The following is a 17904-nucleotide window of genomic DNA, read 5'->3' as shown; positions in this document are numbered from 1 at the left end:
GACACAAAGAGCAGAGAGACGGAGCACAGAAAGGAGCTTTCCTTTTCTCCAGCACCACAGCCCTGGGAAAACCACCCGCAGGAAAGGTCTTGCTTGCTCAATCACTGCAGTTGTCCTGGACAGATCACGCCCAGCTGCTCTATAAGGACACAGCTACAATATGCATTAAATCCTTGAAAAATTATCTGCCACTCTCCAGAAAGTCTCTCAGGTATGTGTAGCTCTTTTCAGAGCTTTGTAAGTTGGCTACACGTGGGTAGTTTTATGAGGCTAGCAAAAAGCACATCCAGCTAGACCATGACAATTAAGTGCTTGATAGACTACTAGAAAAAAAGCCATGGACACAATGTCTTTTTTCCTCCTTCCAGCTTGTTCTCTGAAATAGCTGGAAAAGAACCCAAAAGGATCCAGCTGGAGGCAGACACACAGCATGGAAAATTCCAGCCTGAACCACTGAAGTTTTAGTAACTGAAAAAGAGGGGCATATAATAGGGACAGTTCATCAGTTTTAATTATAGGTGGTGTTACCAGTTATGCCTATAATTGCTTTACACTGGTTACACACTCACAATAACTGCCGTGAAAAGAATGTCCTCACCATTCTGGGGGACACAAAGAAAGAACAGCACGGGGAGATAGAGGTGACAGCAGCATTTTATAAAAAATCTTCTGTTTGCTGTCTTTCAAGAAGACAGCCCCTGAGTAAATGTAAAACTTGGAGTGAGACGGTAAAGCCAGAAGTTCACCAGATCAGTACAACTGAAGGACTCATACAGGCACAGGATACTGAAAGCTGGGATGTAAAGAACCCACTGGCAAAGTCTCTAGGCAATACTTCTGCAGGAGACTGGACCTCTTGGATCCCCCTAAACTCAAGAGACCACAGAAGGTGTTGGATTAAGAGAGGGAACAGACCCTTGGTACTCCAAAGCATTTCAACTTGCCTCTCCTCTCTCTAGAAAAGATCTTTACTGTTCTACCTGCCACCTGGAGCTGTGGCCAGGATGTAACTCATCCAGCTACAGGTGGCTCCAGTCCAGACACCTGCACCCAAGGCAGTCAGCCTCAACACCCTTTGTAATTAGGGGCAGTGAAGCATTACTGCAGCATGAGCCATCTAGTCTTCAGGAGACTTCGGCTTGAGACAGAGATGAAGTGCCTCTCAGAAGTGCCTGTTTCTTTCCTCTGCCTGCAGAGGAAGAGGAAGATGGCCAGGGCAGACGGATAGCTACATTAGCTGTGAGGAATCCTACCCCTCCTTCCTAACTCATTACTCCAACACTTTGCAGACTTTTTAAACTATTTCTTCCCCTGACAGTAACTCAGCTCCTTGCTTCTGATGCCACAAAGGGGGATAGCTTACAGCAGCTTGCTGCAAGCTTCGCAGTCGCATCTGAATGGCAGGAAAGCAACTCACAGGTCAGTATTATTCCACTGCTATTGTTGGACATGTGAACGTGAAAATAAGCAGTCTGAAGTCTTAAGAACATTATTGCCTGCACTTGGAAAGCTTTTACCCTGCCACACAACTGGAAGCTTCAATAGGGGAAATAAAGAAAAGCTTAAATTTGGCAGAAACTGATGGTTTATGTTCTCACACTCGTCACACAGAAATCCCTCCTTTCCTGTGCTTTGCATTTAGGAGAGCTAACGGGTCAATGAGCAGAAAAGACAATAGAAGGGAACTGAGAGAATGGCTGCAGTCATCATTAAATTGCATGGAAATATTCCCACAAAATCCAATAAAAAGCAATTGCAGCAATATCACCAGAATTACCTCTTCGCATATGAACAAGAGCCATGCTTGCAGATCTTCCGACCAAGATAAAGTTCTTGGTCAACTGTCTCCTCTCAGAACACAGGAATCTGTTATTACCAGATGACCCACTCAGTCCCTTACCAGGTTACAGCCTTAGTGCTACACTTAGAAAATGCAGCAGAGCATTCTTACTGCTTCTAGTCATCTGAGACTGAAAGAGAGCAAGCCTGTGTGCATGTGTGTGTGCGTTAAAGAAGTTTCCTTCAAAGTTGTGTTATGGTGATCAACTTGTTGAATTCATAAGTTGAGGACATAAATTAGTGAATAAAGAAAAAAAATCATTAACAAGCTTGCTGCATTGTCGCTCTGTTCCAGCACAGATGTCTCACACACTGCTGATCAGGGAACACTGTCTGCCAGAAGTTACCTTATTCAGGAAAAGGCCAACCTTGCTTCCACCCCAGGTAACACACACCTCAGGGATAAACCCTGATAAGTTGGTCCTTGGTGAAGTCTGCCACAAACCTCTGCAGTGATGCAGCTGGAGAAGCTGGGGGTTATTTCCAGCACAACAGTGCACTCTGAATTTCAGCTGCAATAGCATTCTGACAATATCTTTTAGGCAGGCATTGTTATAAAGGAGATCCTTTAGCTGTACTTCCTACAGGTGCTTGCAAAGTGAACTCTTTTTCTCCTGGTCACACGATATAACATGTGCTGTAGACCATGATCCACTCTCTCCAGCTTTCTGTTCTGGAGTGCACATGAGCTTTCCTCAAGTACCATAAAAGTTCTGCTGGTGTTCCTGTATACTCCATATAATTTTTAAATGTTAGCGGTCCCAGCCATGGGAGATGGGGGAGGTTGATGACTGGCTGGCAGAACACATGGACACTCAGAGTACTGACCTGGCCCTCTGACATTGACATCTAGAACGTCCACTTCTTGATCTGCTTGAGGTGGTGTAAGGGCTAGTGACGTGCTCCCACAGACGTCTGCTGCCTCCAAGTGCTGCTGGGTCCACTGGCGCTGATCGATCTGCTCATCACCTTCCGGGAGCAAGGCTTGATCCTCAGCCTGAGCACAGGAAATAAGCAGTTGCTTCAAAATGCTCATCAAGTGGCCAAAGACACTGAAAGTTCTTGGGTATTTTTAGTTTTGTTGGGGTATTGTTTGTTTGTTTGTTTTAAGCTAATGACAGTCTCCAGTCACCTCTGTTTGGCATTTCACACTCCCACCATATCTTACCAGGCCTGAACCGCAAGACATTACACTACTGTTAACCTTCTCTTCCCTTTTGATGCAGCAGGGCCGGTAGGGAGGGGACACTGGACAGAAATTACCTGGTTTCTCTGCTGGCCTGCAGTGGGAGTGTTACCTTGAGGATTTGCTCCTCAGATATCATTAGTTATACATTACAAACCCCTAAGCAAAGGGGGGTTTTGAGCAAGGGGCGTACACTGGAAGTTAATGCAGCTGTTTTCCTCACTAGCAGTTTTGTGGTAAGCATGCAATATTCAAGTCTTGGAGCTCCTTACCTTTGCTCTCTTTGGCTGGGGTCCACCATCACCTGCCCAGTGTTCAGTTGGTCCAGAATCTGCCAGGTTACCCTCTGGTATCTGGACGGACAAATTTCTAACAAACAAGGAGAACACATCACTTTGCAGGCTAAGCAGGGGCTACTACTGCTACTTATACTAGCCTGGAGAGACCAAGGATGGGATGCATGCAAGTCTGGTAGCTTGCAAACTGAGGCACCAAGAAATGAGAAATCTCAGGCAGCCAACAGTGGCATTAAATGTATTTACAACTGTGAACTTAGTTAATTCAGTGGAAAGCCAAAAATGCAAAAATGGGGTTCTTCTTTTGAAACTTTCCATTATTTCTGAGTCATGCCTTTAATGTATTGAGCTAGATGTAATAAAAGTTCATTGTCACCTATCAACCTAAAAATGTCTCATTCCAGGAGGAAATTATGCAAACAGTACCCAACCACTGAACTAAACAGAGTGTAAGAAAACCAATCATAACCAGGAGATCAGATTCCTTACAGGCATTTTATAGATTCAGTTAACTAAAGTTCTTCTGTCCAAAACAGATGTATTAAAATTTAGAGAAATCACCTAAGAAGTTCTAGCTAAAAGGCAGCTTTCTCTACGGAGTTAAGTGCATTTAATGAAAGATTTATACACCACACTCAAAATCCTCTGACACACTAATAAACACACTGCCAGTGGCCTAAATGCAAACTTACTTGAGTCCAACAGCATCTTCCCCAACTGGCTCTCTGCGCTTATGATTACTAGGATCCCTGCGCAGAATAAAGCCCTCTGGGAGCCACAGCGAACCATGTTTGCGCTTACGCTTTGCCATCATCACACCCAAGAGAAGGATTAAGAGGATGATCAAAGCTGCCACAGCAAGTAGGTAAAGCAACTGTGTCTTCGGTGGTAACAAGGGTTCACCTAAAAATTCCAGTTAACATACAATGAGATTAATAAAGTGGAGACAATGATCTTCAATCTACATACTTTCTTTCCTCACTCAGAGTCTTTCCCACACATAGTGTATTGTCTCTACACTGTGGTGCATTTAGAACAAAGGCTTGAGGAAGTTTAAGCTCCACTGCAACTGTTGTAAGAATACATCCTGCCTTTCTGGCTTCCCTTGATCTTGTTTCTCAAAATATTTTTTAGAGTATATGACTGCTGAACTGAAGGTCTTGCTCCTTCCTCAAGAGTCCTGCTGGCTGAAGACAGCCACCCTGAATCAGTGTAGAGAGAGCTGATCTACATAAAGATACGAGCATGACCCAACTAGGAGTACTGACGTTACCAATCTAGTACGAGGTTGCAGGTGAGCCTCAGACTGAGGGAGAGTGGAGCAGAAATCAAAGGGATTACATATGGCCAGAGGCAAAATCATCAGGTAGACTGAGGAATGCCCCCCACCTTTTCTCTCTAATGGCACTTTTTCATTGAATTCATGGCTTAGAGCACACGAATGGTTTTTAGTGCAGATGAGATCACTGCAGTGTGTGGGGCACTGCTACAGCACATGAGATATTACTGTTTCCACGGATATTAAAATGACTAGGCTCTGAACTTAAATGCCCTGCCTTGCTAACCAGATGTCCCCTCAGAGAAGAATCAGTATATTCCACATACATACTTCTATAACTGGGGATGAATAAGTTAGCTCCCAGAAACCATACTGAACAGTGGGACATAATAATAAAATGATGATCAATGATCTGAGCACGAATTTTGCAAGCCCGTTTGCTGACTGCCTTCCTCCACAAGCCATTTTCCCTCTGCCATTACTTACTTTGGACAGACACAAAAGGATAGGGCAACATGCCCTTGATGGCCTGAGCAGCTAAGAGAGCCGCAGCAGCTTCTGTGTTCTGAAAGCATTGCTCTGAATCCTCTGCACACTGACGGTTGTCAATCTCCAGGAACACCCTGGTGCTGCAGAGACACAGTAAGAGGGCACAGAAGTCAGCGACAGAAACTTTTGCCAAAGCACTAGGTTAAACTGCAGACTTTTAACTTAATCCTTCCACCCCAGCACTGAATTTGGCAGCTGCAATAGCTTTACATTTCCCCATAAAAAGAAGACTACAGTCCTAGAAGGTCCAGAATGCCCCAGACACCTACAAGCAAAAGTTACCAGCATAACAGGGCCAGAGGAACAAAGGCATCCACTCACCCAATGACCTCTTGCTCTAGTTCTCTGTGCTTGCGAATGACCACAAGTGATCGCCGACTCCGTGCTGCTGATTTCTCCCCGTAGTACGGGAACACCATGGGGTTTCCCTGGGAGTCCAGCTTGATTCTCAGATTGGTGTGCAGGAGAGTTCCCAAAGTGCGCAAGAAGCTGCGAACGTCACCCAGCAGCTCGTCAGGGGGCATCAAGACCACAATGATTAGGGTCCCTTCTGCCAGCTTCTCAGCTTTGTCACCAGCACAGTCCAGACCGTCCCAGCCACACTCCTCACTATTACAGCCCTGGTCACAGCGGCCATCGGCGTAGTGATCTGCACAATACTTGTCATACCTAGAACAGCGAAAGGGTTACAGGCAGCATATAGGACATACATATTCTGTACAGTATACCTGCAGTCTAGGGGCCAAGGCTTTACACTCTTCATAATCATTTGAGGTAAAATTACACTCATATTCAGGTTATAAGGAGAAGCTTGCAATCTGGCAGGGTGGAAGTAGGAAGCATGGAACAGCCCAAGAACACGTGGCTCAATTCTGGTACCAGTGGATGAAAACTGCTTATTCTGTTTACTAAGATAAAGCTGTAACACCTCCTGCCTCACCAAGGGAGAATCATCACAGCAAAGCTGTAGCATTTATCACAACTAACTGAAGAGAAAGAAGTGCCATGACAAACAAGCTGGAAAACACATTCAGAGATAGCAAATACAGCTGGGATAAAAATAAAGGTATTGCTGGTATGGAGTGAAATTCAGTATAGGAGGCAGTACTATTAAAATCTCATACAAGGTGAAATGCTTCCTATTTACATTTCCACAGAAAGCAGGGCAGATCCATCGAGCTAACTTACCACATTGCCATTGCTCAGGCTATCAACTTAGTTCATAGCATACAAGTTTCAGAACTTCTTTCCAAAAATAGACAAAAAGTACACAAAGCAGCAAAAACTCCGTGGTGACAGACTTTCAGCAAGAGCAAGGACCAGCAACAGAAACAACAGAAGAGATGGGAGCAGCAGGCATGAAGCATACCAACTACTGAAAGTGCTAGCAGGAGATACACTAGCGACACAGAGAAACCGTTCTCGGGATCAAGCCTTACTTGCATGTTTTGCTATTTTGCTGACATTCAAAGTTGTCAAACAGGCACTCGGGTGTGTTGCAGAACTCGTCACACTGTCCATTGAAAAGCATCCAGCAGCGCAATGAAGAGGAGCAGTTGGCCCAAGGATCTTCCATTCTCAGGGAGCAGTCGCCTCCATCCCACTGGCAGGCATGAGTGTTACAGTCTTCATCACAATAACCATCTCTTGCTTTTTCTGCACACTGGGAATCCAAACATCCTCGGGGCTCTGGGCTGAAAGTTACGGGCTGTTCACACTGGCTGCCTTGGGTGTGAACAGGGCACTGACAATAATAGTAAGGAGGCTGAGAATGAGGGTGGCAGCTTCCACCATTCTGGCAGGGGGCACTGGCACAACCCGTGTTTGTCTGGCATTCCTCTCCCACAGACAGCTTGGGGCAATAGCACCGTGGACCAGAAGATGTCTGGATGCACTGCTCCCCCTTCTTGCATTTCACTTGTCCACAAGTACTGTGGCTGCTGAACTCACATTTTGCTCCAGAATAACCCTACAGGGGAAAAAAAAAGCAAAACAGCCAGGCTCACAAACTTATTCTTCAGTGCTCTGAGGGCTGGCGATAAGGTGTCACGTGCAAACCCTTTCTCCCCCATAATTCCTCTAGCCTCACTGCAGGAGCCATGATTTTCTGGATCTACTCTCAAGGATAAACTAGGAGCTTATAAGGCTCCGTAACATTTTGAAATGGACTTAGAAGAGCCATGAACAAGGGGAATCTTGCAGTAAGCACAGAGAACTCAGGACAGCAAAAAAATTGTTGAAATTTAATGGTAGGTTTAAGACTGAAAAGCCTACCATCCTGCCTCAACAGCAGAATTGTTTAGGGTAACAACAGGCAGCAACACTCTCCTAGGGCACCCAGAAGCTCAAGGATGTGGGTACAGAGTGTCCGAGGACACCACTTTGCAAGCAGTACAGAAGAGATAACCTTCACCTACAGTGGGCCAGTGAAACTAATGAGACTGTAGCCAGGGAACTCTACAGCTGAGGGAGGTGATCCAGTTTCAGGGTACGGTGCTTACCGGAGGACACTGGCAGATGAACCCATCTGGCATATTGCTGGCAACAGCACAGGTACCTCCGTTCTGACAAGGCTTCCGGGGACACACATCTATTACGCTCTCACAGTGACGACCTGAAGCATAGACACACAGGGAGAAGAGCAGAGAAATGTGTGTGAGCGTGCACACTGAAAAGCCATTACAAAGCAAAACGCTCCAACGAATAGCCAACGAGCCAAACACTCCAGTGAGACCCACCCTCAGAGCAGGCAGGGCACAACTCTTCAGATAACACATGCTCTGTAAGTAGCTGCCTAAGTAGCGGCAGAGGAAGGCACAATCCTAGAATCCACAAGGGATATTTGGAGAGAGACCACCTTGTCTGCTTCCTCAGGAATATGTGTTACCCAGCACAATGACAGAATTTGCTGCTGTTACCCTCAAGTCATCCAGGCACAGAGGCTGAAGGTCAGCACCTAAGGGGGTTCCTAAGACTTCTTCACTTTTTGGCAGGTGCTCAATGACTCCAAGGGCAAATCACACTCTAACCATGAATGAACCACCCTCAGGACCAGATGCAACACGAGTGAACAGGACAAGCAAGGAGACTGTCCTCAGACTGATCAGCTAGACAGAGAGGTCTTACTGCACTGACTAGCATTTGCAGCGGCTCCCAGAGACAAACTCTGACACCAGACTTTAAAAGATGAGGATGACCTAAGCATGACTTGGACCCCCTAGGAAAATGTTAATAGAAGTCTCCACACATGTGCAGCCAAGACTGACTGCTTGCAGACAGGAGCAGACAGGGCAGGATGGCCCAGGGAGTCCTGGCATCCTATCAGTCACAAACCACAGCAAAGCCACCCCATTCCCTCCCAGGCAGAAGGGTCAATGTGGAATGCACAGAAGACGAACAGCTAGAGGAAGAAGCATGCTCCCCCTCTGTGCCTAGCATTTCCAGACAGATTTCATGTCTGAGACACAGCAGCTCTCCCTGCTCCTCCTAGGGTGCAGCAGGTCTGCGCTCCCCACGCTGCAAGTTCCAACAACCCTTCCATGAGAGCCAGAAGCAACATGAGGCGTAATTAATAAAAGCAAGCTTAACAGAGAGGCTTAAATATAAACCTATCTGATGACTTGCACTGGTGTCCCACTAGTTAGCCTGGCTCCACTTCCCTCCTATGTCACTCTTTTAGGCACTTCTTTTGTCAGTCTAGGTAATGCATTCAAAAACTACCACATGGATTCTTCAGATGCATGTTTTTGTGATTTCTTTGCATCTGACAATCACAAATTTAGAGGAAAATCACAGCATCTTTAATTTTTAAGGAAAAAAATAGAGTAAACACTACTAGTAAAGCATGTAGAGAAGGTCACTGGTAAGCAGGGAAAGTGAAAGGTTTTAACCGAGGCAATCTGAATACATAAGAAGTTAAACTGACATGGAAACTGGAAAGCTGAAAGTTAAGACACATCTGGAGACTATTAGCCCAAACTTATGCCCAGTGGGAGGCAGAAAGCAGAATAGCAGCAATACTAACAAAGGAGGGATCTAGAGAGAGTGAGACATAAGTTTGCGCAGTGTGAAATTCTTGCAAAGTTGTGATTCAAAGTTGGATTGTGGAAGGATCACATCACTAAGCTAGGAATGTACAGTCTGTCTATGCATAGTATTCCATCCTGACCACATCACCAACGTAAGGAAGAAAGGGAGCGAGGAGTAGAAAAGGAGGCCAAAAGCTAATTATGGATACCATGACACTGATTTATAGAGAAAATTCGTATGCTGCTTTGCAAAAGGAAAAGCCGCGGAGAAACTGACATGTGAACAGTTACACTCCCAATATCAGAAATGTGAAATTCTGAAGGAGAAAAAAGTCCCACAGAAAAAAAATTCTGGCAGCCAAGTGTCTCAGGAGATTCCTTTGTCTGAGACAGCTCTGGAAGCCAAATTTCTTAGAAGGTTTAAAAGAAAGATTGGTTTAAAAACTGAGACATGGTGTAGGGAAACAATCAGATGTTGTAAAGGGAAGTAACTAGATAGCATGACTGCCAGAAAGGAAAAGAATGACCATTTTTCAAGATACTACTCTGAAATTGGAAGCATGTTTACAACTACTCACCAGTAAAAGCACTACGACAGATGCACGTATAATCATTTATCAGCTGAACACAGTCCAGACTTCCACGAGGGTTACAAGGATTAGAGAGGCATTCGTTGATATCTCCCTCGCATCGCTCGCCTGCAAAGCCTGGGAGACAAATACAGCTGTAGCCCCCAATCTGGTCAATGCACTGCCCTCCATTAAAGCAGCGGGGTACTCCTGAGTCTGAAACACAATCATCCACATTCTCTTCACAGAAACGGCCTGTCAAGACAGTAAAAAGTAACAATTTAAGGATACGGTGTCATGGCCTCATTTCCTATACTGCTCATCAAGTTTTAAGACCACGCCACATGCAGTCGCAGATATAAACAGGTAAAGATCCCCACTTAATTCAATCCATACCCCATGCAGCCAGCCAGCCAGCCTCAGATCAGACCTAGAGAGCATGTGTTTTAGATACAGGCTGCTCTCAATGGTAGGCCATACTGGTATTTAGCAGCTTTCATGCTTGACTTAATTTGAGGGCATAATTAAAAACACAAAAACAAAACAAAACCAAAAAAGATGCACTCAATTTAGCCCTGCGCCTGAACATAGCCAGAGAGCCCTGTGCTGCCCTTGCAAGGCTGCGAGCTTCCCATCATTCATTTAACTTGGTGGTAAACCCTGGAACTCGGTGAAGAGCATTTGTAGCGACATCATTAAAACAAGCAACAACAAACCAACAGAAAAGCAACTGTGATAAAACATGGGTTCCTGGCCAGAAAGTCATTCTTGCAGTCTGACTTCTGGGGACCTACAGTAAACTCTCAACACCAGCTAGGATGGCAGTTCTTCCCTGTCCCTATGGGGTTCCCTTTCAAGAGACAATGTCTGGTACTAACCACACAGTATAATGGACAAAAGGGGACAGAGAGGGTAAGTTGAGCAACTAGTTTTGTCTGTTAATACAGTTTATCCATCCAGAGCAAGTAAAGTCATTCACCTAAACAGGGAGGATACTTATACTGGCATCAGTAAAGTATTCATTTCAAACTGGGCCAGGGACAAAAGCTAAGTCTTAGTATCATAACTAATTTTATCAATCTTCTCCAATTCCTTTCATTTACAAAAAAAAAAAAATTCATCACATCCAAGAAGTAATTCATCTCAACAAATAAAGACTGAAGAATTAAAAGCAGCACATTTAGAACCTCTCAAAGGAGGGTGGGTGCTTTAGTACAACAGAGTAATTATGGCAATGCAGAAACTTTGATGTAGAGACATAAGAAGCAACTTTTTTTTTTTTAAATTGGAGAACCAAATTAAGAACAATACATGAAAAATTGCTAATGCAATGATTTACAATGAGATAAACACTTATCCAGACTGGGGAGATATACTGACAGCCACACTAAAGTGAAAGAACTGGTAATATGCATGGGCAGGAGGCAAATATATTAGATTATTTTATAATTTTACTTAAATTTACTTTATCAACCAATAATTTAGTTCTACCTGACACACATCTGGAGATTCTGCCTACATTGAAATGACACACTTAAAAAAGTTCAGAGGAATGTAAAATCTTTAACTGACTTGAGAAATAAACTCAAGAAAAAAAGTCAAGTGAGAAAGCATTCACTTATGGGTTAAAATGTGCAGTCCTGAATATTTTCAAAGGTAGAAGTCAGGGCCATCAGGTCAGATATAACAAGGAAATGGCAGGTTAGGTTTCAAGAAACGTGACATTAAACAGACTGTGGAATCATGCTTACTGAAAACCACCATTATGTAAATGTGGACTTTTTTTTTTAAAAAAAAGAACTTTTAATAAAAGAGCTCAAATTTGCTAAAATAATTTCAGTTAGCCTAGAGGCACTGAACTTCTTTTCCACAAAAGACTCCAGGACAGAGGACAATGCAGGGCCAAAATTTAAACAAGTAAAGGACACTGGAAATTATGCAAGAACTAAGCAAGTTTTCTGTATATTTCATAGCAGCTTAGCCAAAAAGAAACTTTGGGTTTACTATATCAAAACAGATAGGGTTGGAAGAGATCTTAACGGTCATCTCGTCCATCCCCATTGCCAAAGACAGATCATACATTCCCAAAGGACAGTCATGACCTATTGCTTTAAAAGAAAAAAAGAAGAAAAAAAGAAAAAAACCCCAGCATTTATTTTTAAAGAGAAAATATGTATCTCAAGGGATTCAGTGCACTTTGGGAACATTCTTCAAAGAAAATAATGCATTCCCTTTAGACTCTGCACCATGACAGCAGTAGTCAGAAGGGAAAATTCACTCTTGTAACATTCTCTCAATTGCTGAGCTTCATACCCCGAGTTCCTGGTGGACAGGAGCACTTGAAATGATTGACGAGGTCTATACATGTTCCTCCATTCTGGCAGGGCTGAAACTGGCACTCATCCACTTCATATTCGCAGTTGACACCCTGGTATCCAGGCACACACTGCCAGTATAAAAGTAAGCATGAATAATCTTCTCCTAACAGATACATTAGTAGACATCTGAGAAAGGCTAACACAGACAAATCGAGCCCTCGGTGGGACAGAGTATGACTGCCTCTGTAGCTATACAACTGCAAGTGATTTCAAGGGCTGCACAGCCAGCCAGCTTAAGCACACAATTTGACCATGTGACTACTCAACAGCACACTGCACGTTTGCATTTGAGTGACTTTATTCCTGCAAAATACAGCGATCAAATCCTGACACCCTTTAGCACTGAGACTGGCCTAGTAGTTTTGATTTAAGGTTTACATGAAACTCATACTGTCCTTCTGAGCATGCGCTTCCAAGATGTTCTACCATTCTGAAAAGCTTAGGAAGGTTGATATACCAAAATCTCATGGTCTACACCACTCTCTGAATCAGTTGTAGGAAACAGAAAGCAGTGGAAGGCATCTCCCACCCTGAGAGGCAAGGGATACCTTGCCCATCCAATAGGGAGAATACAACATTCCTTTAATGCATTCTACATATATTTTAATATAAACCACACCTCGGGAAAAAAATCTTGCAAGAACTCTGTCTCCAAAGAGGCAAGGAGTTCAAATGCCCATCAACCACACCTCCTTATGGTCACACCTCTAATTCAGTCCTAAAAGCCTCTCAGGATCATTGCTTCTGCCACAGCTAAATTAAAAATTCTTTCCAGGTGCAGGTTGTTTTTATCCCCTCTTTGAAGCTATTCTACTGCTTGCATGTGTTTCTGATTTCTTTTGATTCCTTTGCATTACAATGCTCTAAATATTTAGACCTCTTCCTACGAAACCACCATGCATTACCTCGCACTGGTATCCACCCAGGTGATCCCGGCAGGTAGCACCATTCTGGCAGGGGCTGGAGTCACACTCATCCAGTTGCACCTCGCAGTAACTGCCCGTGTAACCCACCTGGCACTGACAGTGGTGCGTGTTTCCAACGTTGAGGCAATGACCAGAGTGCTGGCACAACTGGTCCACTGTGACTCCTGAAACACAGTTAAAAAAAGTGAGCAATCACATAAGACACACTTGCTGCCAGTGTTGGTAGCTCAGCCAGGAATGAATATGGCTAGACCCAGCAAATTGAAAAGCTGAAACTCAAAAACTGAGGAGCTGCTCTTTAAATTACAGTGGGTCAGAACCACAACTGGCTTCCAAATGAAGGCACTGCTCAGTCCCCTTTGGATCACCAGCATCAACACTGGCACAAAGTCTTTGTATTGCTGTATTATTTTACTGGCTGGTGAATACACATCTGAAGTACTACTGTTGCAGTACAAAGGTTCAGGGTACCCAGAATGTCTGCAAAAGATATGGAAGCTTGTCACCCTTCTCCTTTGACGCTGAAGCTGCTTGTTTGGATTTCCTGGACAGAAAATTGCATGACACTGCCCATCAGCCTGGGCTACAAGCCACCTTCCAGGAAGGAATTAGCTTAAAAACCAAATATTTTACATGTACACCATCTGAAGCAGGAAATTACTACTTTGGGGGGCCATGGTATTACCTATAGCTAAATAGTTCACTTAACAGCCAGCATTCTCTGTGAAAATACTTACAAAGGTCATGAGTTACAAGATGCCTTTTTTGTACAAGGACAATATGTCTTAAACCTGGCCTGCCTGGGATTTAGGCATAAATAGCTGATCTGTTTTCCAAAAAGGCAGTCCATGTAAAACAGTATTACCGAAACTATGAGACTTCATAAAATGTTTTAATTCTTCTTTTCTAATATTTTTATAGTAGTAACTAGCTTCTTATGTCAGGGAGAATCCAGAAAGCCTCGACTCCCAAATGCAACCTTGCAGAGTTTTCTAGCTTAGAAGTGATCATGACTGACCACCTAGAGGAAAAGCTCTCTGGGATTTCCAATATGCTGTGTTCATAGGCATATGGGGAAAGTAGGTGCAGATCAATGATGCATGGGGAAATGTTTTCAGTTAAAGCACAGAGGATGCTTATTTACCCCGTTGTGAAGCTGCCACTTGACAAGAGACATTGGGCACATCGCAGTAAGCACCAGTCCAGCCAGATGGACAGACACATCGAGTCTGGGCTCCATTTTGGACGCACGTGCCTTTATTCTTACAGGGAGACTTGCTGCACAGATCCATAAGCGCCTGAAGAGAAAAAACCCACAACACGATATATGGCAAGTGCAGTAAGAAACACTACTCAGAGTACAAGTTCGAGGAGCAAAGAAAGGAAGCCATGCAAAACTGGTTCCATGTGGCACTGGAAAGAAAGAGACAGTACTTCCCAAGTCTAAGCCAGGTGCTTCACTAACAATTTCAAGAGCTCATATGCCTTGGAAAGCGCAAATGTACAGAGAAGTAAACCCCAGATGGCAGCATCATTTCAAGAGTAAGCTGATCCTCACACCTTGCTATGCAGATTAGCTGGCTGGGTTTGAGAAAATTCAGTTTTATCTCAGACTAGGCTTCTAGTTCCACATTAGGAGGAGGCTTCCAGCTATCAACAGTAATGGGTGCCCTTTCTTCTCTCAAACTCCCCCATGTTCGCTGCTTTTTGAGGATGAGAGATATGTTCCACATTTTGATCTTTCCTCTTCCTTTTTGTCATTAGCTCACCATACCTGCTTTTGGCACCATTTGCTCTAGTATGGCCTCTGAGTTTTCCTGTCTTCTGAGATGCAGTGGAACCCCCACAACTGTTTTCTGAACTGAAGATGGGCCAAAGTATACTGCCTTTCTTGACTGCTTATATCAAAAAAGTTTCCAAACCAAGAGACTAAAACTCAGTAAATCATCATATGAAAGTGGAGCAAGGACCCAAAATAACTGTCTGACCTAATATAAACCAGCCACTAACCATCAGTTCCTTTTTGAGCACTTAGCCTTCAAAGTACTACAGCTATTTGATTGATTTCAAGCTGACTTGAGGGAAGGATGAGGTTTTTTTAAAGCGAGTAGTACTGAATTTTGGCTGTAAAATGCCATTTCAATTGCAGAAAGTTCTGCTTTTCAGATGCAAACTGTCTGCTCACAAAGATTAAAGTAGAAAAATCTGTGCTTTCACAGGCAACCAAAAAGAAACTTGGAATTAAGTTTTATCACATGTAGTTGAGCGTGAAGAAGAAAAACACCGAGCCTCTTGCTTCTGCATTTGTAATGAGTAGCTGACTGTTTTACATGCAAATTCTATAACTTATGAATCATTGTCTGATTTTGCACTGCTTATTTAGCTTTGCTAATTAGGTCAAGCCAGTTTACCACTAAGACAAGAACCACAGCATAGCTGTAATCTATAAATCTCTCCAATACAGCTTTAAATAGTGCTTATAAATTTAGAAAGTTCTGATTCCTTGTATAAAATGAGTAATACATTATGATCAAGCTTATCCGAACATAAAGCAGACTTTATGAGAATCCACAATATTTAATTTTGGGACAGGAACATCAATCCTTTTCTCAAGTAAAAACAAAGCAAACATAACAGAAGAGGAACTACTGAACTTCACAGTACTTTACAATCACTCTCAATGCTAATTCTCCCAATGAGGTTTAAGTGGTGTGCCCAGAATGCATAATTAGGGTAGCAGAGCGGTTGCTTTTTATATCACTTCATTACTTTGCATTCACTTCCTCCATTAGCGATACCTAGAAGCAGACCTGACAATTTAATGTCTAGCAACATACTTCTGGAAAAGCACCTCCCCCACCGCCACTAAAATGCTGCTTCTAACACCCACTGCTTTACAAAGACAGTGGCACAAAAGACAGTTGCAAAATTCTTACAAAATTGCAATGTTTTCCAGTAGTTTAAGAAATTCACAATTTCTTTTTTAAAAGGGAGCACTCAGACTGCTTATGAAGGAAGCCAATATAGTGTTTACTGTTCCAAAGCTAGAAATAGTCTCAAATCATTCTTGCTGTTTTGATAAACATAGAATAAAAAGAAAAAACTCTGATTTAAAAAATTAAACCAGCATTCTGTTTCCACTGTGATATGCCAAGTTTGAAGTTTTTAATAGGTACTAGTTAGTTATTTACAGCATGGGCTTGCAGCTCCCCATGCTCAAGCGTGGAAAACTGTAAATTGCCTGAAGTCTGCAAGTAAGGCTAGAGCTTTTTATTGAGGCTGTGAACAGGACAATCACGTCAGTTACTGCCCCAAAACATTTTCTGGCTTCTTATGGAAAAAAATCTACAATCCACCCAGAATAACTACATCTCCCTGTAAAAAAATAAACCAGTTAAATCAAGTTCCTGCTAATCAGACTGATGTTCTGCTTTTTGTTTTGTGGTTATTTTGCGTTTTTTTTAAATACAGGATTCTGCCGTCAATCAGGACAATTCTATGCTTCAAATGAAATGCAGCCATTTTCAAAGCTAACAGCTCGTTTTCATTTATGAAGAAAACTAATCTAGAAAGTTCCAGTGACACCTGTCCTCATAAATAACCAAGCATTTTTCCCCTCCTTGCAAACAGACACTTTCAATTTCCAGAGTTTTCAACGGGGGCACCTGCTCTGACAGACAGAGGTGCTGGACTTATTTTTCCCAGGGCTAACGGGCCAACCATCTCTGACCAGACCTGAAGAAACAAGAGCTCTGCCACGTTTGCTATCTCACATCTAACCCAGTCACTTCTGCTATTGGACAGTTCAAACAACAGTGCCCTGTGCAAAATGGGCAAGAAAATGTCACCTACCTGACAGTTCTTCCCAGTATAACCCAAAGGACATATACATCGGTATGTGCCTAGGCTGTCCACGCAAGAGCCTTTGTTCAGGCAAGGATGTGAATCACACTCATTAATTTCTGTGAGGCAGAAGGGTCCTGTAAACCCCACCGGACATTGGCAAGTAAAGGAATTGATCCCATCCACACAAGTACCTCCATTGAAACAGGAGCTGCAAGAGAGTGAGAACAAAGGTAAACTGAGACAAAATGCAATTAGCTCACAGCCAAAATAGCAAGTAAACATTACTGAAATGAGAGAGAAAACCAGAGTACAGGATCTTCTGACCACTGGTAAGTTCCTGCTAAAGAAGCATAAATCAGATAACAGCAATTCAAGAGGACTTCAGCTCACCCTCCAGCTCGTTGTCTTTTACCTTGGCTGGTGAAGAAAGTAAAGTAGGGTTTCAATGAGTCATTAGTGATGGAGCTAACTTGTTCAGTGAAATCTTCCCAGCTTCAACGTGACCTCAAACAGTATTGTACCAGGTAGGCGTGTGGCTTACTCAAATGGATAAATTTTATACAGATTTTATTACAAATTACAGTTGTATTACAAATTATGAGAAACAAAACAATCTGCCTTTTTTTAAAAGCTTCAAAGGAGTCACAGGTATGTTTTCTCAAGGAAAAATTCATATAACATGCAAAACACAAGCATGTTCTTAATTGAAATTATGTGAAAGTATTGGTATTGCTAAATCCCTTCCTCCTCTTCTCATGAGAAACTTAAGTCCTTGATTTGTAAAACTACTCATATGTGCCCTAGTGGAATTGAGATCAAAGGAATTATCCCCCTTCCCCCAATCTTCTGATCATAAGAAATTCTGCCAGATTAGGTGTCCTATGGAGAAGTGACTGGGAAAGTTAGAAGGGATGCCTCATGCAAAATGGACTCCTTTTTCCTTTTAAAGAAATGCCTGCCAGGGAACTCCTGCTCCTCTGAAAATAACCCCAGATAAGACTGAAGATG

The 17904-nt window shown here is 43.1% G+C and overlaps 1 protein-coding gene across 2 annotated transcripts in view; it reads right to left on the bottom strand.

Annotated features, from left to right (window-relative positions):
• The window catches only part of NOTCH2 (notch receptor 2), an 87202-nt gene that overhangs the window by 7959 nt on the left and 61339 nt on the right, over nt 1-17904 (bottom strand). For both annotated transcript variants that reach the window (XM_074832825.1, XM_074832826.1), the window contains 12 exons: nt 16903-17104; nt 14195-14348; nt 13030-13214; nt 12060-12192; nt 9756-10001; nt 7651-7763; nt 6589-7118; nt 5471-5818; nt 5087-5229; nt 4014-4224; nt 3298-3394; nt 2668-2836 (listed from right to left, as the gene is read on the bottom strand). In XM_074832825.1, the coding sequence (XP_074688926.1) occupies nt 2668-2836; nt 3298-3394; nt 4014-4224; nt 5087-5229; nt 5471-5818; nt 6589-7118; nt 7651-7763; nt 9756-10001; nt 12060-12192; nt 13030-13214; nt 14195-14348; nt 16903-17104 (2531 nt within the window). The remainder of the gene's footprint in view (nt 1-2667; nt 2837-3297; nt 3395-4013; nt 4225-5086; nt 5230-5470; nt 5819-6588; nt 7119-7650; nt 7764-9755; nt 10002-12059; nt 12193-13029; nt 13215-14194; nt 14349-16902; nt 17105-17904) is intronic.

Source organism: Strix aluco, chromosome 8 (assembly GCF_031877795.1).
Source record: "Strix aluco isolate bStrAlu1 chromosome 8, bStrAlu1.hap1, whole genome shotgun sequence".
Lineage (NCBI taxonomy): Eukaryota > Metazoa > Chordata > Aves > Strigiformes > Strigidae > Strix > Strix aluco.
This window is presented reverse-complemented; position numbering and strand designations above follow the sequence as displayed.